Source organism: Ornithorhynchus anatinus, chromosome X1, assembly GCF_004115215.2.
Source record: "Ornithorhynchus anatinus isolate Pmale09 chromosome X1, mOrnAna1.pri.v4, whole genome shotgun sequence".
Lineage (NCBI taxonomy): Eukaryota > Metazoa > Chordata > Mammalia > Monotremata > Ornithorhynchidae > Ornithorhynchus > Ornithorhynchus anatinus.
The window spans coordinates 84,236,464-84,260,022 of NC_041749.1; the positions used below are offsets into that span (position 1 = coordinate 84,236,464).

The 23,559-nt window shown below is 51.4% G+C and overlaps 1 protein-coding gene across 1 annotated transcript in view; it reads left to right on the forward strand.

Moving 5' to 3' along the window:
• MST1R (macrophage stimulating 1 receptor) overlaps nucleotides 1-10,726 on the forward strand; it is a 30,933-nt gene extending 20,207 nt beyond the window's left edge. Inside the window, exons 7-21 of the mRNA XM_029052171.1 lie at nucleotides 1,459-1,627; nucleotides 2,400-2,536; nucleotides 3,039-3,200; nucleotides 3,561-3,654; nucleotides 4,103-4,333; nucleotides 4,683-4,829; nucleotides 5,324-5,489; nucleotides 6,362-6,460; nucleotides 6,582-6,788; nucleotides 7,021-7,101; nucleotides 7,472-7,653; nucleotides 8,280-8,389; nucleotides 8,874-9,039; nucleotides 9,632-9,768; nucleotides 10,034-10,726. Of these exons, the coding sequence (XP_028908004.1) occupies nucleotides 1,459-1,627; nucleotides 2,400-2,536; nucleotides 3,039-3,200; nucleotides 3,561-3,654; nucleotides 4,103-4,333; nucleotides 4,683-4,829; nucleotides 5,324-5,489; nucleotides 6,362-6,460; nucleotides 6,582-6,788; nucleotides 7,021-7,101; nucleotides 7,472-7,653; nucleotides 8,280-8,389; nucleotides 8,874-9,039; nucleotides 9,632-9,768; nucleotides 10,034-10,310 (2,365 nt within the window). The 3' untranslated portion in view covers nucleotides 10,311-10,726. The remainder of the gene's footprint in view (nucleotides 1-1,458; nucleotides 1,628-2,399; nucleotides 2,537-3,038; nucleotides 3,201-3,560; nucleotides 3,655-4,102; nucleotides 4,334-4,682; nucleotides 4,830-5,323; nucleotides 5,490-6,361; nucleotides 6,461-6,581; nucleotides 6,789-7,020; nucleotides 7,102-7,471; nucleotides 7,654-8,279; nucleotides 8,390-8,873; nucleotides 9,040-9,631; nucleotides 9,769-10,033) is intronic.
• Nucleotides 10,727-23,559: the final 12,833 nt, after the last annotated feature.

The window sequence follows — 23,559 nt, forward strand, 5'->3', positions numbered from 1 at the left end:
TGGGGATTAAAACTGTGAGCCCCACTTGGGACAATCTGATCACCCTGTATCTACTCCAGCGCTTAGAACAGTGCTCTGCACATAATAAGTGCTTAACAAATACCAACATTATTAGAGAGCACTGACCCAGAGGTCAGAGGACCTGGGTTCTAATCCCAGTTCTGCCACTTGCCTGTTGCATGTCACTGGGCAAGTCACTTAAATTATCTGGGTCTCGGTTTCCTCATCTGTAAAATGGGGATTTCTCTGTTCTCCCTTCTACTTAGACTGTGAGCCCCATGTGGGACAGGAGATGTTCTTCCCCTTGACTCTATTTATTGCCATTGTTCTTGTCTGTCCGTCTCCCCCGATTAGACTGTAAGCCCGTCAAACGGCAGGGACTGTCTCTATCTGTTGCCGATTTGTTCATCCCAAGCGCTTAGTACAGTGCTCTGCACATAGTAAGCGCTCAATAAATACTATTGAATGAATGAATGAATGAATGACTGTGTCCAACTTGACCAACTGGTATCTACCCTCCCATTTAGAACAGAGTTCGGCATATAATAATGTTGGTATTTGTTAAGCGCTTACTATGTGCAGAGCACTGTTCTAAGCGCTGGGGTAGACACAGGGGAATCAGGTTGTCCCATGTGGGGCTCACAGTTAATCCCCATTTTACAGGTGAGGGAACTGAGGCACAGAGAAGTTAAGTGACTTGCCCACAGTCACACAGCTGACAAGTGGCAGAGGCGGGATTCGAACCCATGCCCTCTGACTCCAAAGCCCATGCTCTTTCCACTGAGCCACGCTGCTTCTCTGTAATAGTAAGTGCTTAACAAATACCATAATAATTATAATAACAGCAGACACCTTCTGGTGCAGAGCTAAAGATGGAGGAGATTTAGACACCCAGTGGAGAGAAGCAGTCTGATAAGTGAAGGCCCAGGGAAGCAGTGTGACCTAGTGGAAAGAACCTGGGCCTGGGAGTCAGAGGACCTGGGTTCTAATCTTAGCTCTGCTACTTGCCTGCTGTGTAACCTGGGGCAAATCACTTAACTTTTCTGTGCTTCAGTTATCTCATCTGGTAAAACGGGGATAAAATGCCTTTTCTTCTTCCCTCCTTGATGATGAGCCCAATGTCAGAGGACCTAGGTTCTAATCCCAGCTTCACCTTTTGCCTGCTGTGTGACCTTGGGCAAGTCACTTACATTTTCTGTGCCTCAGTTTCCTCATCCGTTCTCCCTCCTACTTAGATTGTGAGCCTCATATGGGACAGAGGGTGTGTCTCATTTGCATATCTATCTGTATCTACCCCAGTGCTATTGCAGCGCACAGCACATAGTAAGTGCTTAACGAATACCACATTTGATTGTTATGATTAGTATTAATTTTATTATTATTAGAAAGTCCCCAAGGGGAGTCAGTTTGGAAAGGGTGAAGATCTCACCCCAGCAATTCCCTCTGTTCTGGCTCTAGATTCCACCAGCCCAAGAAGGACTTTGTGGAGGAGCTGGAGTGTGAGTTGGAGGCTGCAGGAACGCAGATGCCAGGCCCTGCCAATGTGACCCTCAGCATCTCCCAGGAACCTCATCATCGCTCCTTCCGAGTATATGGCTCCTCCGTCCTGGGAGGGTTCACGTTTGTGGTGAGTCTCCTCGCCAGATAGAACGGGCAGCCTTGGATCACGGGCAGGGTCCAGGAAAGCCAAACAGGGAGAGGGAGCTGCCTCTGATGCCGAGGAGTGGAGAAATGAATGAAAAATGAAGCAAAACTATGGAGGAGGAGTCAGTGAGGAGGAAGGGAGGGCCCCTGAAGCCCATTGGTATCGTAAGTGGGCCTGGGCCTCCTCCAGACTTCCCGATTACTTTCCCCCTGCTCCAGCTCTTCCAGCATTGTCCCACCTAAGGCTCCCAAACCCCCGACCTCAACATGCCTACTTTGATTAGTGCCACAGTCTTTCTCACAGACATGACGAGGAGCCCTGACTGCTCCTTTCCCTTGCCTCAGGCACTAGGGTTAGAGCCCATCCTCACCGGAACACCCCTTTCCTCCTCTCCACCACCTTCCTGCCTGCTCTGTCCCCATCTGCCCTGCTCAGGGGCTGGTGGGGGCAAGAGTCAGGGTTCCTATAATTGGTTCCCTGGCCTGTTTTGACAGCGTTAATAATGGCCCCTGGCAGCCTCTTCCCACCTAATTGTAATGAAAAGAGACTCAGACTCGTCCCTGTGGTTGGCCACCTGCCACACTGTGTCAGCCCTTGAGCTGTTCTGGACTCTGGCCTTCCGCCTGGGGTTGCCCGGTACCCGAAGCAGCCTCTGGTTCCCGGCACAGTTTTGGCTGGGAGGGACTTGCTGGTCTCCCGGGCCCTCGCGCCGCTGGGTAGCTGACCCAGATCCCTTCCTTTTCTTCTCCCCCAGGAACCAGTGGTGACGTCCATCCGGCCCCAGTTTGGCCCGCTGGCTGGGGGCACCCAGCTGTCCATCCAGGGTCAGAACCTGAATGTCGGGGATGGCCAACAGGTGCTCATCAATGGGACCGAGTGCCACCTGGACAGGTACCTTCTGCTCCGGAGTAGGGGACTGGGGGAACTGTACGTGGGGCGGGAGTAGGGAAGAAGAGGCCTGGGTGCTCAGAAAGGCCCAGGGAAGGGGCTTCTTGGTTAGAGGTCTCCTGGGGGAGCAGCTGCTGAACCCCATTGCTTTTGTCATTCTTGCATTCTGACAGTACATTAGGATAGTGCTCTTGAGACTCAGCCCCTTCCCAGGCACACCTGGGGCCTCAAGAGGGCAGGCCTACTAGTGGGTAGCACAGAGACAGGATGGGGGGGGGGGTCCGTGCTCCCCTTCCTCGGGGAAGGAGAGGTCCTCGTTGGACACTAGCCTGCCCCTGTGTGTACTTGGTTAAGACCGAAGTGAAAGTCCAGTTAAGACACCAAAGAGAGTGTGAGAGGAGCCGGCTCGATGGCGGTTCCTCCTCTGAGTATGTTGAGAGTTGACGGAGGAGAGGGCCAATCCATCCTAGAGGAGCCCTCTCAATTCCCATGCCCATCTCTCCAGCCAGACTGAGAAGCTGCTACTGTGCACCATTCCTCCAGGGGGGCACCTGGGCAATGCCTCCATCACCCTCCGCATTGGGGGAGCCTTGTTCCCCACCCCCAAGCCTTTCCAGTACCTGAAGAACCCCCGTATCATCAGCATCACACCCAACTGCAGTTTCAGGTGAGTTTGGCTGCTTCCTCCTCCTGAGCCCCCGAGGGTCTTCAAGTCTCTGATCTCCCTCTTTCCCCTGGGCTGGCCTTGGGGCTAAGACCCAGGACCCACCCCAGCTGTTTTGGGTGAGTTCGAGAGAGGGAGCAGGAACCCTCAGCCCTAAGACCCTCCCTACAGATGCGCCTCTCTTCCAAGCCCCATCAGACTTCCCCTGTCCCTTAGGTCTTTAGGGGATGTGTGGAGGTTGAGGGAAGGGTTTCCTTGACCCATGCCTCGCGGATGCTGACATCAGTGCTTGGGGTTGAGGAGGTGACCCTAGGCTGCCTTCCTCTGCCAGGAAAATGAATGTTCATCCCCATCTCCCCCCAGGGACTCCCACATCACTATCCGGGGTACCCACCTTTCCTCAGTGTGGCATATGGCTGTCTCGTTCAATGATGGGAAAGAGGAGGTGAAAAATCTGGTAAGTGGGCATGTGCTCTTGACCCCCTCGTGATTGTTCCCCTTCGCTCTTTCATCCCTGGCTTCTCCCACTCCCCGTTTCTCACCACGAAATGTCCCAGGATCAGAGAACTGGACCGTCCAGTTCCTCCGCCTCATTTGAGGAGATGCCAAGCCCCCTCTGTACCCCAGACTGCAGCACACTCCTCTTGACTCCTGGTAACCCTTCTGCCGCTCCCTTGGGAAAGGCTGATCAGTAATGATTTCCCGGGACCAGGATATGATAGGCTTCTAAAAGCTCCTGGAATCCCTGGGGCAGGCTGACAATGGTCTTGTTCCCTTCCCTCCTCGGGCTGGGCTGCGGTTGTCTCCCCACCCCCACCCGCCTCCCTCCTCCCTCCAGGAGGTAGGTAGGTAGGCCGGAGTGGGTGCTAAGAGACCAGATGGAGAGGGTAATGGTGTCCCCACAGGAATGTGAAGGGACCCTGAGCACGGAGCGACTCTGCAAAGTTCCAGACTACGCTGTCCTGGGCCAGGCAGGGGGCGTCCCTGGGAACCTGAGCATCTGGGCTGGCAGGACCATCCTGTACCACCTCCCTCACTTCCGTTACTACCCTCGGCCCCAGTCCCCCCACACCAACGAAAGCCAGTACGAGAGCAAGATCCTGTTGTCCCCGGGGATGGAAACGGTGGCCATCAAGGTGTCTATGAGCCTGGGGATGTTAAAGTCGAGGGCTGGAGGTCAGGGGAGGGCCGAGGGAATGAGCCTGGCCAGCCTGGGTGCCTCAGGCCGGGAGCTGGGTAGAGGCCCGTGAGGCTCAGCCTCTGGGCGGGGCTTCCGAACTCCTAGGGGTCCTGGAGGCGAGGCTTCCATGGATTGGTGAAGGGGCCTGCCTGTCGCTAGGGGGTGGGGAAGCGATGGAAGAGGAGATGAAGGGAAGGAACAGCGGGGGTGATGGGCGATGGGTGGGGCATTGCTGGGTTGTGGAAACGTGGGCAGGTATAGGGTGGCCAACCCTGGGGGTAGCATGTGATCATCTGTCCCCACAGTATTTCGGGATGGATGCGGTGGCTGGCTGCATGGAGGTCAACATGACAGTGGGTGGGAAGCACTGTCTCTCCAAAGTACTGAACGACGTGGTCATCTGCCACCTCCCCAGAGACCTGGACATCCCTCCGAGAGGGGCCCCTGTTCAGGTACAGAGCCAGTGAGAGGCATGCTTCCCCCCACCCCGCCCCGGCCGGGACTCCAGGGTTCTTGCCCCAGAGCCACCCAGCAGTGGGGGTGGGAAGGAGTGTGGAAGAGAAGGGGAGAGCAGCCCTTTTCTCTTCCTGGGCCTAGTGATGGCTCACTGACCTCCTGCCCCGGGGTGACTCGGCTTTTGAGAGTCCGGTCAGCTGGCTCCCACACTGGGGGCAGAGTCTACAGTAAGTGGGCACCCTGGTGCCCTTACCCTGCTGCTCAGCTGGGCCTCAGCTCCTGGGTCCTCTGCTTCCTCCATAGTGCTGCCCAGGCCCAGCTCCAGCTCCACTCTGGAGCGTGAGAAAGAGAAGCGAATTCTTGGGCTGGAAGGGACCTCAATAGGTCATCTAGCCCATCCCATGCCTCCAAGCAAGGACTGCACTCAGCCTTGGGAGCCTCAGCTGGGGTGGTGGCCATGACTCAGCCATGGCTCCTTCCCCATCTCCAGGTCTGTGTGAATGGGGAGTGCTGGGGACAGGGCCGGGTGGTGCGGGAGAACCTGGCCTCATCCCTGCCAGGCATCATCGTGGGCATACTGCTGACCTTCGTCCTGCTGGCCAGCTGTCTTCTGGCCATGTTGATGCTCAGGTACAAGAACAAGAAGAAGGAGCTGGGTGAGTTCTGCTTCCTCAGGGTTCCCATCCCCTCTTTCCCTCTGTCCTGGCATGGAGTCTTGGGCCACAGTCACCTCACACTCGCATGATTCACACTCACCCTTGGGCTCCGGGTGGCCCCCAGCCCCCAAAACTGTGCCCCAAGGCTCCTCCAGTCAGTCGTCAGCCTGGTTACTGGTGCTTTTGCTCTCCCTTGTGGGGTCTCCTTGGCCCCAGGTTGATAATAATAATAATTTTAATAATAATAATTTGGGTATTTGTTAAGTGCTATGTGCTGAGCACTGTTCTAAGCGCTGGGGTAGATACAGGGTAATCAGGTTGTCCCACGTGAGGCTCGCAGTCTTCATCCCCATTGTACAGATGAGGTAACTGAGGCACCGAGAAGTGAAGTGACTTGCCCAAGGTCACGCAGCTGCCAAGTGGCAGAGCCGGGATTAGAACCCACGACCCCTGACTCCCAAGCCCATGCTCTTTCCACTGAGCCACGCTGCTTCTCTAGTTTAGTAGCTCCTCTTGTGGCCTCTCCCCCTGGCCTTTCCGGCCTCCCCAGTCTGTGGGGGACGGTCACCCCAGGCCTGGGCCGGCCCCTCGGTTGCTCCCACCCAGCTCCAGTTGGGCTGCGCTTTGCCCTTTTGCCTGGGGGCCTGTCACCAGTCCTGTGGGCCCACCGGAGCTCTGAGCACACACTGACTCCCTTGCCACTGGAGCTGGCATCTTGGCAGTCCTCCGGGGGGTTGGGGGTTCCCTAGGAGTTGGGAGGGGGGTGTTGCCTCTGCTTGGCTGGGGGAGACTCCCAAGCAGGGGCTCAGTGGTCGGGGGCTCTTTGGTGGGAGGGCCAGGGGACCCATCCCAACAGAGTGCTGCTCTCACAGCGACGGTACGCCTAGAAGTCCTGGGGTCTCTGGAGAGGACTGACAACTCCTACCCCCTCCCCCTGCTGCGCTCAGGTTCAGACTACAGGAGCGGCTCTGGTAAGGAGGGAGTGAGTAGCAGGTTGGGGAGGCAGGGCCGAAGGGTGCGACAGATGGTGGAAGATCTTGCTACCCTGGTTCCTCATTCTTCCTCTTTCGGGGACCCCCTTATTTCTTGCAGGAGTCTTGGACGGCGAGGGCCGTAGCCATGGCTGGCAGGATCGGGGCCCCTCATCCACTGGCAGCAGCAGCGGCTCACGTGTCCCCCTCAGAAGGGTCGTGTCCATCCGTATGGAGGACCTGAACCCCGAGCTTCTGGCCGAGGTGAAGGATGTCCTGATTCCCTCGGAGCAGCTGCAGACACACTGCGATCAGGTCATTGGCAAAGGTTAGCCTCTGCCCTCTGCCCTCCTGCCTCTGGCCTCCTTCTACCCCCTGTTCGTTCCCTGTTCTCCACCTCCGGGCCCTCAGCTCCCCACCAGCCCCACCACAGGTCTCTGGCATCCATACCCCCTAAGGATGGCACGGCAGCAGTCGGAGGTTCTCGTGGCCCGTGCTGGGATCGTCCTCTCCCCCTGCCTGTGTGACCTCCCTCTGCCCACTGGCTCTGCTTTTCTCAGGTAACTTTGGAATCGTCTATCACGGCAAGTACACTGACCCATCCCAGAATTGCATCCACTGTGCCGTCAAGTCTCTGTACCGTGAGTATGCCCGGGGGATAGGGTGGCCGAGAAGGTGCCCGCTGGAAGGGATACCTTTCAGGTGGGTCCTGAGGTGGGGTGGGATTTGGGTGGAACCCTCAGGTCGACCCCATCGGAACTGCCGGTCATCCTCAGCCCATCAGCACTCAGACTCTCTGGGCAGCCCCGATGACTCTTGAGCTGGGACAAGGCAGGGAGACAGACTGGCAGTGTCGTGACGTCCTGTCCACTCCCTTGGTCCCAAGCAGCTGGCATTCCCCCCCTGGGAAAGAGGAGGGGGAATGGCCAGCTGGGGAAAGGCCAAGTGCCTAGTGTGGGTGCTCCACTCGTTCTCCCACACCCTGCGCTTTTGCTCCCCGACCCCCACCAGGCATCACGGAGGTGGAGGAGGTGGAAGAGTTCCTGCGGGAGGGGCTGCTCATGCGTACCTTTCACCACCCCAATGTACTCTCCCTCATCGGTATCTGCCTGCCCCCCATGGGGCTACCTCTCGTCCTGCTGCCCTACATGCCCCATGGGGACCTGCGTCACTTCATCCGCTCCCCAGATCGGGTCAGTGCCTTCCTCACCCACCCCAGAGCAACTGTGCCCACAGTTGCATGCTCCAGCCCTTTCCGATGAGTCCACACTCCCTGAATCTCTTCTTTTTTTAATTTTGTGCTGAGCTTCCCTTCCCCCTCCCTCAGGCCATGCGCACCTCCCACCCTGTCCCTTTCCTCGCCATCCCTCCCTCCCTCCCCACACGTTGTCCATGATGTAGGCCAAAATTCTGGGCACTGGCTCATCCCAGCCCAAATCACATCCAAGGAGAAGGGAGTCCTTTCCTGACCTGACTGGTCAGATCTCATTTTTCTTTTGACCAGATTCATCCAGGGCAGTGACAGTGTGGAGGAGGGTAGGGTCATCACACCCATGTAATGCTTTGTTCCCATGCGGTTGTCTTGCCTTCCTGCTCGCAGCGAAGCCCCCTCCCCCACCGGCCCAGGCCTGATCTTGGGAGGCTCCTAAATCCCGCCCTCCCCCCCTTCCATCACACATATCTGTGATCACAAGCTGTCTCCCCCTTCCATTCCCTACCCCCCATCTGGGATTCGACTTCCCAGGGGCCACCTGGCCACCTCTCCCCCTTCTTGCCTGCCACTGAGCCTACCCTGAGAACAGTCACATCTTCTCCCCAGAACCCCACAGTCAAGGATCTCATCGGCTTTGGCTTGCAAGTGGCCAGAGGCATGGAGTACCTGGCAGGAAAGAAATTTGTGCACAGGGACCTGGCAGCCCGGAACTGCATGTGAGTGCTTCAGGCAGGGGGCATTGAGGTGGGCGGTGGTGGGGAAGCATTGAGGTGGGCAGCGTTGGGGGAGACCCGAGTATGGGAACTGGGGGCAACAGAAGAACTTGAAGGCTTCAGGCAATTCCCCAGATAGGCTCCTGGACCACTTTCCTACTTAGACCATGAGCCCCTTATGGGACGAGAACTGTGTCTGACCTGCTTATCTTGAATCTACCCAGTGCTTAGCATAGTGCTTGATGCCTAGAAAGTGCTTAACACCACATTTCTTCTTCTTCTCCTTCTCCTCCTTCTCCTCCTCCTTCTTGTTCTTTATAATGATAATAGTGATAATAATTGATAAGAGGCTATGCTCTGGCCAATCCTCAGGTGGCTGTCTGGGCTCTGTCCTACCCTTGCAGTTGAGGAGCCAGGGGAGTGGTGGGGGTGGTGGCAGAAGGGACTGGAGCCTCTTCCCCCAAACTGAGTCCAAAACCTCCCACAGGCTGGATGAGTCATTCACAGTGAAGGTGGCTGACTTTGGGCTGGCCCGGGACATCTTGGAAAAGGAGTATTACAGTGTCCAGCAGCACCGCCATGCCCGTCTGCCCGTCAAGTGGATGGCGTTAGAGAGCCTGCAGACCCACAAGTTCACTACCAAGTCAGATGTGGTGAGGAGGGTCCTGTGAGGTGGTGGAGGAGGGAATGATTCTAAATTCCCCCAAAGGGGTAAAATATGTCTGGGGCTTCCCCCAAAGCCCCCTTCCCCCCCCACACCTGCCCAAGTATTTTTGGCTCTCAGCCTGGGTGCAGATACCGGAAAGCTGATTTTTCCCCCATCTAGTTGAAAGAGCTGGAGATACACTTTCTCCTCTCCCTAGATGTCAGTCTCTTTCTTTGTAACATCAAGGCCTTTCCTCTGATCCCTGTCTCACGGGAGTTTGGGGGAGGGGTGGGGCTGGGGGTGGCTGAGGATCTAGAAGTCACAGTTGGTAGGGCAGAGAAAAACTGGGGGGGTCAAGGGAAATAGAGAAGAAGGGGGTGCCAAGAAACATACAGAGGAGGTTGGCTGGAGCAGAGTAGCAATAGGAAATGGGATGAGGTTCTGAGCACATCTCCAGTGAAGGAGAAGTTCGGTTTTAGGGGTTGGTAGCTAGTGTTTCTTTCCACTTCAAAGCAAGAAGCCCTTGGGAACGTGTGTCTTGGGGTTAGAACAATCCTGGGCCTGGGCATACCAATCCTGATGCCCCTTCTCCTCCCCAGTGGTCCTTTGGTGTGCTGCTGTGGGAGCTGATGACCCGAGGAGCATCACCCTACCCTGATATCGACCCCTTCGACATCATGCACTATCTGGCCCGGGGTCGGCGCCTGCCTCAGCCTGAATACTGCCCACACTCCCTGTGAGTTTAACAGGGAGACCAGAGGGCTGGGCCCTGCCTGCCTGCCTGGCTGCCTTCTGGGGGTGGGAGTAGGGGTCACGGAGGTTGGGGAAGCGGAAGGGAAAGAGGAAGAGGAGGCACGTGGCCACTGCCCGTGTTCTCCCTGTTGCTGAGTAACAGGGATGAATGGGTTGGGGCTTCCAGGTACGTGTTCGGGGCTGAAGGGGGCGATCAGGGACAATGGAATGCCCGAACATGGGGCCTGACACTGTCTTGCCGGGCCCAGGTACAAGGTGATGGGACAGTGCTGGGTCCCAGCCTCCACGGAGAGACCCAGCTTCAGGGACCTGGCAGGGGAACTGGAACGCATCTCTGCCTCCCTGCGCGGAGAGCACTACGTCAACCTGAATGGTGGATACGTCAACTTGGAGCTCAGCCCCCTATTGCCTCCCGCTCCCAGTTCCGAAGACGAGCTGGACCAGACTGACGACGAGATGGAGGGGAAGACGGCAAAGATCAGACTCCGCCCCTCTCTGAGTAGCCCTGCCTCAGCCCCTCTCTAGGCAGTGCTGCAGAAGCTTCCTTGCTCAGGACGGGGTCCATCCTCCCCCGGGGCAGAACTTGCCCTCCGGGTCCCTACCTACCTTAAAGCAAGCTGGCTAGGCTAGGGAGCACAGAACAGTTAACTCAGGATGGCATCCTCCCCTGGGGCAGAACTTGCCCTCCAGGTCCCTACCTACCTTAACAAAGCAAGCTGGCTAGGCTAGGGAGCACAGAACAGTTAGCTCAGGATGGCTGAGGAGGGAGCTAGGTTGGGAAGGAGAGCTCCGAGGGGCTGAGCTTTGCCAATCACCTTCCTTCAACCTAGTTCCCTTGAGGGGTGGAGTGGGGCCAGGAGGCCAGGTTTCCACCCCCTTTGGGATTTGGGGTTCTGGTGTTGGGGTTACAGATAACGTCAATAAACAAGCTCAGGAACGTGTCCCTCGGCTCTCCTGGACTCTCTGGGCTCCAGCCCCGCCTTCCCTTAAACTCAGTGTTCTCCAAGAGAGCACTGCATCATCCGTTCGTTATCATCATCTGTGGGTACGGGGGAGTGGGAGGGTGAGGGGAGAGGGCAAAAACGGAGATACCCAGGGGAGAATTGGTCACTGGCCCCTGCCCATTCTGCAAGCCAACTCGTTGGTCCTGTCAGCTGATTCCTGCCCCGGCTTCCTCCCCTTGCCCAGCATCTTTCTTATGGGAGATTCCCTTATTATCCTCACTCGGGAGAGCCAGTAGTCAAAACCCACTTGCCCAGTGAGGGACTGGGCCGGACTGGGTCGCAGCATGGGCCATGGTGGCCGGCAGGGGGAGCAGCGGTTCCCTTTGGGTCCCGGTAGGAAAGAAGGCTGTCAGGTTTTGCTCCGGTTGTTGGATTTCATGCATCTCCAGTGAGCCTCTCCCCAATGCGTAGTTTTGAGGCCCAAAAGGATCCAGCCCGACGTGTCTTGGGGTGGAGACCAGCTGGCACGATAAGGAACCGGGGAAAGAAAGAGAAACACAGTCTGTCTAGCTCCCAGCGGAGCCCTCGATGAGTCTGGCTTGAGGAATAGGACGCCAATCCAGAGCAGTAGTGCGTGTGCCGGGGGCGGGGGGAAGGGGAGTAGTTCCCCAGTGTGGCACAGAGGGGTTGCTACCCTCTTACCTGCTGTTTGACCCTAGGCAAGTCACTTCTCTGGGACTCAGCTTCGTGATCTGTAAAACAGGGATTCAATAATAATGATAATAATGTTGGTATTTATTAAGCGCTCACTAATGCAGAGCACTGTTCGAAGCACTGGGGTAGATACAGGGTAATCAGGTTGTCCCACGTGAGGCTCACAGCCTTCATCCCCATTTTTCCGATGAGGTCACTGAGGCACAGAGAAGTGAAGTGACTTGCCCACAGTCAGGCAGCTGACAAGTGGCAGAGCAGAGCAATACCTGTTATCTCTCCTACTTAGGCCGTGGGACGGATCCGATCATCTTTTATCTACCCCAGTGCCTAGTACATAGCACTAAACGAACAGTACCATTATTATCATTATTATTATGAGCTTTAGGACAGTCTCTACCTCCTGCTGCGTCTGACAGCGGCTCTCCTGCCTTCCAGTGTTTGGGTCCTGAGCATTCAATCAAGCAATCAGTGGTGTTTAATAATAATAATATTGGTATTTGTTAAGCGCTTACTATGTGCAGAGCACTGTTCTAAGCGCTGGGGGAGATACAGGGTCATCAGGTCGTCCCACGTGAGGCTCACAGTTAATCCCCATTTTACAGATGAGGTAACTGAGGCACAGAGAAGTTAAGTGACTTGCCCACAGTCACACAGCTGACAAGTGGCAGACCCGGAAGTCGAACCCATGACCTCTGACTCCGAAGCCCAGGCTCCTTCCACTGAGCCACGCTGCTTCCCTTGAGCACTTACTGTGTGCAGAGAGCTGTGCTAAGGCACTTGGGAGAATACAATGCGACAGAATTAGCAGACATTTTCCCTGCCCATAACGAGTTAGTACAGTGCCTGGCACATAGCGCTTAACAAATGCCATCATCATCAACGAGTTTACAGTTTAGAGAGAGGAGCTTACAGTCTAGAGGGAATTTTCAGTCTAGAGTCAATCAACCAAAAGTATTTGTTGAACACTTATCGTTTGTCCTCAGCACTTGAGAGAGTACAATAGAATAAGTAAACATGATCCCTGTCCCCAAAGAGTTTACATTTTGAGGGTGGATGGTCCCCACCCCAGAAGCCAGATTCATTCCAACCTTGCCCATCCTACGTGGCACAGTCAGCACCACAGAGAGGAGGCTAGAGGGGTTTGCCGCTTGTCATTACGGAACCCCGGCCAGAACTCTCATCCCGCAACCCCCGACCCCATTGCCACTACAGTGATCCACCTCTACCATCACAGGGAATTCCCTCTGGTTTCTGTCGCCTAACGTTAGCCCCGGGAGAGGGCAAAGGACCTGATCCTTTCTGAGGACCCGCCAGGCCTAGTTCAAACCCCCACAGTCCACTGGTCGTAGGCACAGAAGGCAGTGAACTGTGGGGGTTTGAACTAGGCCAGTCGTCTAGTTTTCAGCAGGCCTGTCCCCTGTCTGGTACTGATACAGTGCCGGATGCCTTTCTGTCCACATTTTCAATTTAAACGCCCAGCCTCCCCCTAGCTCTGCTGCTGACGCCTCCGAGTCTCTGGCTCAGGAGTGGCTCTGAAGCCTTTGTTTACCAGGAGGTGAAAGGAGAACACAATAGCTCTGGAGCAAGTGGGAAGTAGCTGGAAGTCTTTCTCTCCCCTCCCTCCCCCAGCCCCCAGGTACGTTCTTGGTTCTGTGGATTTCTGCAAAGCATCTATCCGTGGTCCTCATGACACCGTTACATTACGTAACCTACGTAGCGTGTGTCTGTGGCATCCAATTTGGCAAAGGGGTGTCCGGGATTCTCGAGTCCTGTCACGGCCACCCTGATCCACAGCCTGTTCCAGTTTGGCCTCAAACCGAATCTAAAATAGAGAGAGGAGCAGCATGGCTTGGTGGAAAGAGCACGGGCCTGGGAGTCAGGACCTGGGTCCTAATCCTGGCTCTGCTACTCGTCTGCTGGGCAAATCGCTTCATTTCTCTGTGCCTCAGTTACCTCATCTCTAAAATGGGGATTAAGACTGTGAGCCCCATATGAGACATGGACTTTGTCCAATCTGATTATCTTGGCATCTATCCCAGTGCTTAGTGCCTGGCACGTAGTAAGTGCTTAATAAATACTATAACAAAAAAAAAAGGGAGGGGACCCAAGAGCCAAGGTTTGTCAGTTCTCTGGTTCCAACTTGTCATGTCTCACCTTATCTTCCATTTCCTGTCTCTCTACTGCAGTCTTCTCAGTCTGCCTCTTTCTGCCTGCCTTCCCCAATTCCTGTTCTTCTCCACTATAGCCCTCTTGCTCTCCTGGTCCTGACCCCAATTGCCAGGTCCCTCACCTCCCCTTCCCATTGAAGGTGCCATGCTTGGGGATGCTGGGGATGTAGATGCCCAGGGTGAGACACCCCCTCCTCAAAGCCACGCAAGATAAGCCTTGCAATCAATCAATCAATCAATGGTATTTATTGAGCACGTACCATTTTGAGAGCAGTGTACTAAGTGCTTGGGAAAGTCCAGAGCCATAGGGACTGGATTCTAATCCCATCTCTACCACTTGGCTGCGGCGTGACTCTGAACAAGTCATTTAATTTCTCTGGGCCTCAGTTTCCTCATCTGTAAAATGGAGATTCAAACTCTGTTCTTCCTCCTACTTAAGACTGTGAGTCCCCTGTAGGACAGCAACTGTGCCCTAACTGCATATACTGTATCTGCCAAAGTGCTTGACCCATAGTAAGCCCTGAACAAATACCACAATTATTAATTATTATTAGAAACCCAGGAGAGGAAAGTGTGTTTGCTTGCATCCCATTAAGCAGGTGTGCATCAACTGTGGGCTAGAGAAAAGGAAAAAAAAGATGCGCATGGAGGGGAGTGATCATTTCACCTCTTTTTCTTCTTCCTCCTAGGGTGAGATGAGACCACTGTGATCAGGGTAGGAAGGTTCTGGAAAAGCAACCCTCAGCTAGAAAAGGTCTCCCTGCTCAGCATTCAGAAAAACTGCTGTTCTATTTTTACCTCCAACTCAAGGTTAGGGATACAATGGGCCATTGTGCTGAATGGAAAGGACCTGGTGGGGAGAGGGGCCACGAAGGCCACTGCTTGTAATGTAACTAGTGGAATGCTCCTCTTCATCACCCCCACAGCCAAGGCAAGGTCTTTTCTGAAGGCCTTTCATGAAGACTGCCTGTAAAACAGCTCCCATGCCTTCCCCCCGACACTCCTCCTTCCCACTGAGCTCAGCTTTGAGAAGACAATGATCACACCACAGTCAATCAATCGTATTTACCGAGCACTTCCTGCATGCAGAACACTGTACTAAGCGTTTGGGAGAGTACAATAAGGCAGAGTTGATAGACACGTTCCCTGCCCACAATGAGTTTACAGTCTAGAGGGGGAGCCATTCATTAATGATAATAATAATAATGTTGGTATTTGTTAAGCGCTTACTATGTGCAGAGCACTGTTCTAAGCCCTGGGGGAGATACAGGGTCATCAGATTGTCCCATGTGAGGCTCACAGTTAATCCCCATTTTACAGGTGAGGGAACTGAGGCACAGAGAAGTTAAGTGACTTGCCCACAGTCACACAGCTGACAAGTGGCAGAGCGGGGAGTCAAACCCATGACCTCTGACTCCGAAGCCCAGGCTCTTTCCACTGAGCCACGCTAAGCCATTCATTAATATAATATAAATTCATAATATAAATATAATTAATAAAATATTAAATTAACATAACATTGCAGGTACATAAGTGTTGTGGGTCTGAGGGTGGGGTAAATAAAGGGTGCAAAATGTAAGGCTAAATGCAAGTTCATTCATTCATTCATTCATTCAATAGTATTTATTGAGCGCTTACTATGTGCAGAGCACCATACTCAGCGCTTGATATGTACAATTTGGCAACAGATAGAGACAATCCCTGCCAAATGACGGGCTCACACTCTAAACGAGGGAGACAGACAGCAAAGCAAAACAGAACAAAAAACAAGACAACATCATCAAGACAAATAGAATCAAGGAGATATATACCTCATCAACAAAATAAATAGGGTAATTAATATATACAAATGAGCACAGTGCTGAGGGGAGGGGAAGGGGGAAGAGTAAAGGGTGGGAGGGGGGAGAGGAGGAGATGGAGAGCAGAGGGAAAGGGGGGACTCAGTCTGGGAAGGCCTCCTGGAGGAGGTGAGCTCTCAGTAGGACCCATAGGGGCAACTAAACTGTGACCTTGGCATTATTGGTGCCTCAAGCTAACCAACTGAGGTACAACACACTGGGCAATACACACTCACACCCTCTCCTGGGGAGGATTAGCTGTTCTCTGAATCCACGGCTGTGGGTGAGGTGGGGAGTGAGGTTAGATGGAAGGTAGCTTTCCTGACAGGAATTTCAAACACTGGCAGGAGACAGTGCAGTTTCCTCTTCCTCTCTGGAGATCTCTCAGAATTAGAGTCTCGCCAGTCTAGGATGGTTTAGTTTAGTCCTGTAAAGGTAGGGGTTACCTTTCCTTTCCAGCTCTAATATTCCCTTGTTTTCCATTCAGTCATTCAATCAATCAATCTTTGGTATGTATTGGAGAAGCAGCAGCATAGTGGCTAGAGCATGGACCTGGGAGTCAGTAGGTCATGGGTTCTAATCCTGGCTCTGCCACTTGTCTGCTGTGTGACCTTGGGCAACTCACTTCACTTCTCTGAGCCTCAGGGACGACATCTGGAAAATGGAGATCGAGACCGTGAGCCCCACTTGGACAGGGACCGTGTACAACTCAATTTGCCTGTATCCACCCCAGCGCTTAGTACAGTGCCTGGCACTTAGTAAATGCTTAACAAATACCATAATTGTTATTATTATTACTGAGCATCTACTATATGCAGAACCCTGTACTAAACACTTGGGGGAGTACAATACAACAGAGATGGCAGACATGTTCCCTGCCCACAACAGGCTTACATTCCTTCTCTAGAGCTCCACTTTGTCCTATCGGACTCTATTTTTCCTCTCAACACTGAATTTCTGCTCCACCTCTCATTAGCCTGAGAGACTGGCTAATGGTTGGTGCTGGAAGAGACCTCCAGAAGCCATCTCCTCCCTAATATGCCACCCTCTCACCTAAACTGTTCCGGGCCTTTCTTCTTACTTCTGGCCAGTTCTGGCTTACTTCCAGCACTCCTCTTTCCTTATCAGGACCGGACGGGACAGACCAGCTGAAAACCAGACAACTGACCACCCTAGAAAGACCGGAAGGGCCGGGACATGCATCTCCAGTCTGGGAAAGATAGATCCTCACGTGCTGAAGAATCATCTCTTGGTCCATTCTCACCTCCCACTCCTGGCAACATGGATCCAATCTCTGCCTGGGGAAGACTATAGGGCCCTCCTGCTTTGCCCAGAGCCTGTCTTCAGTGGCAGCTTAACAGCTCTGAATTGTGTCAATTGGGTGACACGTGTCAAGGGAGATTAGCGAGGAATTATGCAGAGAGAAAATTCCCACAAAGCCTGAAGCAGAGAAATTCCTGCCTTAGCCGTTGAGAGCTGCATGGGAACAGTTTGTATGAAGATAATAAACTGTCTCTGGCTTTAAAAAATATATATATGTATGTATATATATATACATACATATATATATATATATATATCTGCAATGCTGATCCCAAAATTAGCATTTCAAATTGGATTTAGTTCACTTCAGGGGGTTGTTCCCACAATCCTTCCCCCCAAACCACCAATACTTGTTCAATTATGAAAAAAAAATGATGGTGAACAAAATCTAAAATCAGAAAATAATCCTTCCCGAGCAAAGGTTTTTTGAGCGTGGGGCCTGAAGCCTGAGCTAAATTTTGGAGCCTGCTATTATCCCGGAGGAGCGCTTGGATGAAGGAGAATTGAAGCCAGAAAGAATCACTGTGGAAGAAGGAGTCTGGGAGTGAACTGAAGCCACAGATATCGGGTTGTGAGCAGAAGGAATGCCCCCAGCTCTGACGGGGAGACCAAGAGCAGCAGTGATGAGGAAGCAGCACGGCCTAGGGATAGAGCACAGGCCTGGAAATCAAAGGGATCTGGATTCTAATCCCGACTCCGCCACTTGTCTGCCGTGTGACTTTGGGCAAGTCACTTTCATTCATTAATTCAATCATATTTATTGAGCATTTACTGTGTGCAGACCACTGTACTACGCGCTTGGGAGAGTACACCATAACAATAAACAGAAACATTCCCTGCCCACAACGAGTTTACAGTCTAGAGGGGAGACAGACATTATTAGTATATATAAATTACAGATATGTATATAGGTGCAGCGGGGTTGGAAGGAGGGATGAATAAAGGAAGCAAGTCAGGGCAATGCAGAAGGGAGTGGGAGAAGAGGAAAGGAGAGCTTAGTCACACTTCACTTCTCTGCCTCAGTTACCTCATCTGTAAAATGGGGATTAAGACTGTGTGCCCTATGTGGGACAGGGACTGTCCAACCTAAATAACTTGTATCTACCCCAGAGCTCAGTATGGTGCCTGGCAGAGACTAAGGGCTTAACAAATACCATAAAGAAAGAGCAACAGAAGCCTTAAGCATTATGAGGAAACAACCCCAGCTTGGGAACAACTTTGTTTTGTAGTTTAGAAACTGCCATCATTTACAAACTGAAAGAATAATCGGCTGGTGGACAGACTTGAGTCCCCCAGGGAGTGATGATTCAGGAGAGGCAGACCCCTACAAATTGCTGACACACTATGGATTTATTCATATTCATGAAGCCGCCTTCCTTGCTCTCCCTGTGGTTGAAAGTTCGGTCTTCTTGTCTTGGGTATGATGCAGGTTGAAGCACGATAACACTTTGGGGTTTCATGCTCATTTGAGCTCTAGCTCCTCTGAGCCATCCATTCAGGTCTGACACTACTCAACTGTCCCTGGCCCCTCTGAGGAAATGGACTTGCCGTTAGACTGGCTGAAGGCACATTCTCAAGGCGCATTCTCAAGATCATTCTCCAGATTTTCCTGGCAAGCTGAGTGGCCAGTCAAGTCGTAGGAACATGCACTTCTTCAAAACTGATCTTCTGGGTAATTGGAAATGGGAGCTCCAAGAGCCCAATTCCAGCCTCTTTCTCCCCTGTCTCCTGTGTTATTCACACTCTTAACTCTCCAACCCCTAAGCGCCCAGCCTCATACCTTTGCCCTTTGCCCACCAAAGCCCCAGTCCACACCTTTTCACCGGAACTTTCAAAACCTGAGAAGTCCTTTGTCCGAACCTGACTGCCCGTTGCTTAGCTCCAGCTTTTCATTCAATCCTATTTATTGAGCACTTACTATATGCAGAGCACTGAATCCATTTATTCATTTGTATTTATTAAGCACTTACTGTGTGCAAAAGGACCGTACTAAATGCTTAAGAAAGTACAATGCAACAATAAACAGTGACAATCCCTGACCACAACAAGCTCACAGTCTAAGCACTTGGGAGAGTACAATACAACAATAATCAGAGACATTCCCCGCCCACAACAAGTTAGCTCCTCAGTAGGAAAAAAAGACAGGGCGGGAGGTGCCTAATGGTTAGCCCAGTGTTTACTTTTGTTTGTTTCTAATTTACCAGCTTCAAGCTTCAATGAGTGCCCTCTTGTCAATGAATGAATCAGTTGATCAATCCATCCATCATTGGTATTAAGCATTTTTGTACTCCTGGTGTTGTGTGATTGGTGGCTTTTCTATGGTATTTGTTAAGTGCTTACTATGTGCCAGGCACTATACTAAAAGCACTGGGGTAGATACAAGCTAATCAGATTGGACACAGTCCATGTCCCATATAATACTCACAGACTTAAATCCCATTTTACAGATGAGGTAACTGAAAAGTTAAGTGATTTGCCCAAGGTCACACAGCAGACAAGTGACAAATCTGGGTTTAGAACCCAGCTCCTTCCGACTCCCAGGCCCGGGCTCTATCCACTAGGCCATGCTGCATCTTAATTTGGTCAGTAACAATTTCACAATCTCCTTCATGATTTTGTAGACTTGAACCAAGTTGATCAATCAATCAATCAATGGAATTAATTGAGCCTTTACTATATGCTAAGCACTTGGGAGAGGACAATATAAAAGACTTGGCAGAAACATTCCCTACCCATAATGAGCAAGAATCAGCATTCAATTTTCTAAACTGAAGATTCCTAACTTTTTCAGTCTGTTTTCATTTGCTCATCTTGGTTGCCCTTCTCTCTACCTTCTCCAGTTTCCCAAGATGCAGTTGACCAGGTGTGGAGAGCCACTGATTTTATATTTTGTTTTGTTTTCTATCCTTTTCCTTGGGCCCTTTGATTGGCCTTTTGGGCTACCACTGCCCATTCAACTAACACCTGCAAAAAACAGGCCACAGTGACTCTGAAGTCTCTTTCCTGAATCCTGATTGCTGGCTCTCGGCCCATCATCATATAACGATAACTTGTCTCATTTTTCCCTAGGTGCTTTAATTATCTTGCACTCCAGCTCACACTTTTCATTCCTCTAAAGCTAACCTATTCATTTTTTTATGGTATTTGATAAGCACTTACTGTGTGCCAGGCACTGTACTAAGCACTGGGGTAGATACAAGCTAATTGGTTCAGACACAGTCCCTATCCCACATGGGGCTCACAATCTTATTCCCTACTTTACAGATGAGGTAACTGAGGCACAGAGAAGTGAAGTGACTTGCCCAAGGTCACCTAGCAGATAAATGGCAGAGCTGGGATTAAAACCTAGGTCCTTCTGACTCCCAGGGCCACGTTCTATCCATTAGGCCACACTGCTTCCCCTAGGCCATGTTGTGTCTCACTGTACTCCATTTTCATCTCTTTCACAGCTGACCGCTTGCCCACACCCCTCCCCTTACCTGAAATTCTTCCCGCTTCACATCCTCTGGACTTTGACTCTCTCCATCTTCAAAGTCCTCCTGAAATCGCATCTCCAGGAGGCCTTCCTTGATCAGTTTCTCCTCTCCTCAGGCCATATTCCTCTAGCTGCCTCTTCAACACTTCTGTTTCTTCTGAGCACTTATGTTCTCATTGCCTCCCATAACACATGAACGTATCTCTATACCCTGCTACTCAAGCTCAAACTCACGAACATATCCCCTTTTCCTTTTTCCGCCTACCTGTAAATTCTTTTCATGTCTTTCTCCCACTCTAGATTTTAAGAGCCTTGAGGACTGTCATCGGGTCTACTAATTCTATTTTACTCTCCCAAGTGCATAGTACAATACTCTGCACACCTTAGGTGCTCAATAAATACAACTGATTAACTGACTGATTGATGCTCACCTACCATCATCAGCACACTTAAATCAACTGGGTGTGATCTTCCTGAAGTTTATCTTTGCCTTCATGGCATTTCACTACCCGGGAGAGCTTAGTGTCATCTGCAAACTTGGAGACTTCCCTGCCCACTCCTTCTTCCAGATAATTTATGAAGATGAAAAACCAAACTGATTTAGCACTGATCCCAGCGACCCCAGTGTTTCTACTTCCCCATCCTGAAAAATGGCCACTTATCCCCACACACTGTTTTCAATCATGACAAAACATTCCCTCTGATCCCGTGATTATTCAGGTTTTCTAGAGAGGCTTTGCTGTCTACCAAATCCTTTATATTGTACTCTCCCAAGCACTTACTGTAGTGTTCTGTGCACAGTAAGCACTCAGTAAATACAATTAATTGATTGATCTTAAAAAGCCTTTGGACAATTTAAATATATTGTTTCTGCTGCCCCCCCCATCTGATTTTACTTCTTCAAAGAATTCCAGCAAATCCTGGGTTCCCCTCCATGGTTTATCTTTCCCAGAACGAGTTATATTTTTCTAAGTGCTTGTTGAGCCTAAACTTAATTCCAGATTTTGTCAATTAACACATACAGAAGTAAGACTTGCTGATCTATTTGTCATTTCTGGACCCCTTCTTGCATGTAAGAGTCAAATAGGCAATTCTAAGGTTCAGTGGCCATTTGTAATGAGAGGCTATCCACTCTTGCCTAGATTTCTGCAACTTTCCATATGAGTTCTTCAGAGCTGTGGGATGTGTGTCCATGCCAACCAGTCCCAGTGTCTGCTACAAAAAACAATTTGGGTGGAGGACTCTCTCTAACATCTTCCTCGGTAAAGATTGAACCGAAGAATTCATTGAGTTTCTCATCTTTCTGTTTTTTATCCTTGAGCTCGTGTTACTCAATGATCGTCAAGTGGCCCCACTGATTCCCTAACTGACTTCATCTGAAGAATCTTTTGTTTTCAGCTTTGGCATCCCTCACGCCCTGCTCCTCAAATTACCTTTTGCCCTTCCTAATTTTCTTTTTGCAGAGGACCTGCCCAGTTTGAGGACTTTCCTGTTCTTACTCAAGTGAGTTTTTATTTTGTTAAGATTGACCTCTTCCCCCTGATGGATTCTTTTTCTCTGCCAGTTTGCCAGTTTCTGCTTGGCTGCATGGGGGATAGAGCAGTTTCCTGATGAAGATAGACAGAAAGAGCAGGACTTTTCCTACTTAAAATATGAGGATTAAGAGGGGAGATGATTGAAGCTTACAAAATAATGAATGATGTGGACAGGGCAAAGGCAGAATTGTTCAAATCCCACAACAGGATGAGGGAGTACCCGTTGGAGCTCTAGAGTGGTAAGTTCAAGACACAAAAACAAAAACTCTTCTTCACCTTGTCTTGTCTTATGCTGTCAAGTCATCTCCGACCCATAGCGACTCCATGGACACATCTCTACCAGAACGCCCCACTTCCTTCTGCAATTGTTTCTGGTAGTGTAATCACAGAGTTTTTGGTAAAAATAGATAAGTGGTTTATCATTGCCTTCTTCCATACAGTAAACTTGGGTCTCCGCTCTCAACTCTCTCCCATGTCGCTGCTGCCCAGCCCAGGTGAGTTTTGACTTGTAGCAGATTGCCTTCCACTCATTAGCTACTGCCCAAGCTAGGAATGGAATGGGTATTCATTCATTCATTCAATAGTATTTATTGAGTGCTTACTATGTGCAGAGCACTGTACTAAGCGCTTGGAATGTACAAATCGGCAACAGATAGAGACAGTCCCAGCCCATTGACGGGCTTACAGTCTAATCGGGGGAGACAGACAGACAAAAACAATAGCAATAAATAGAATCAAGGGGATGTACATCTCATTAAAACAATAGCAATAAAGAGAATCAAGGTGATGTACATCTCATTAACAAAATAAATAAGGTAATAAAAATATATACAATTGAGGGGACGAGCAGTGCTGAGAGGAGGGAAAGGGAGACGGGGAGGAGCAGAGGGAAAGGGGGGAAAAGAGGGCTCAGCTGAGGGGAGATGAAGGGGGGAGTTGAGGGGCAGCAGAGGGAGCAGAGGGAAAAGGGGAAGCTCAGTCTGGGAAGGCCTCTTGGAGGAGGTGAGCTCTAAGTAGGGCTTTGAAGAGGTGAAGAGAATTAGTTTAGCGGAGGTGAGGAGGGAGGGCATTCCAGGACAGCGGGAGGACGTGGCCCAGAGGTCGACGGCGGGACAGGCGAGAATGGGGGACGGTGAGGAGGGGGGCGGCAGAAGAGCGGAGAGTGCGGGGTGGGCAGTAGAAAGAGAGAAGGGAGGAGAGGTAGGAGGGGGCAAGGTGATGGAGAGCCTTGAAGCCTAGAGTGAGAAGTCTGGACTCTCCCTCCCTTAGTCGAGACTGGTAGAGTCCTGGAAACTCTCCAGGCGTGAACCTGAGAGGGGCTTCTCCATGTAGCTGGAGGTAATCATATGAAGTTCTGCAGTCAATGATATCAGTAGGTTCAAGGGGATTTGGTTAAACTAATGGACAAGGAAACCATAATGGGTTTCTGGAGGAAAATTTGGGCATATTAGATGGCACATTCCTAAACATTAGGATGGATTTTGTGGAAGGCTGCAGGCCTCCACTCCAGGGGTAAAGGGATTGGCTGGGGCTTCCACACTGCTGCCGGTTCCATACCCTTGCCTGAGTTAGAGCAGGGGCTGATGGGAAATCCCAATAGACTGTCTATAAACTTTCCTCTCTTGAGATATCCTATTGCTATATCTATTGACAGTGCTGAGACAACACTGGGGAGAGCTACAGTCTCTCTTCTTAAGTGCTGCTATGGGAGCCTCCATTATCTGGGAACCATGGCCTAGTGGATAGAGCATGGCCCTGGGAGTCAGAAGGACCTGGG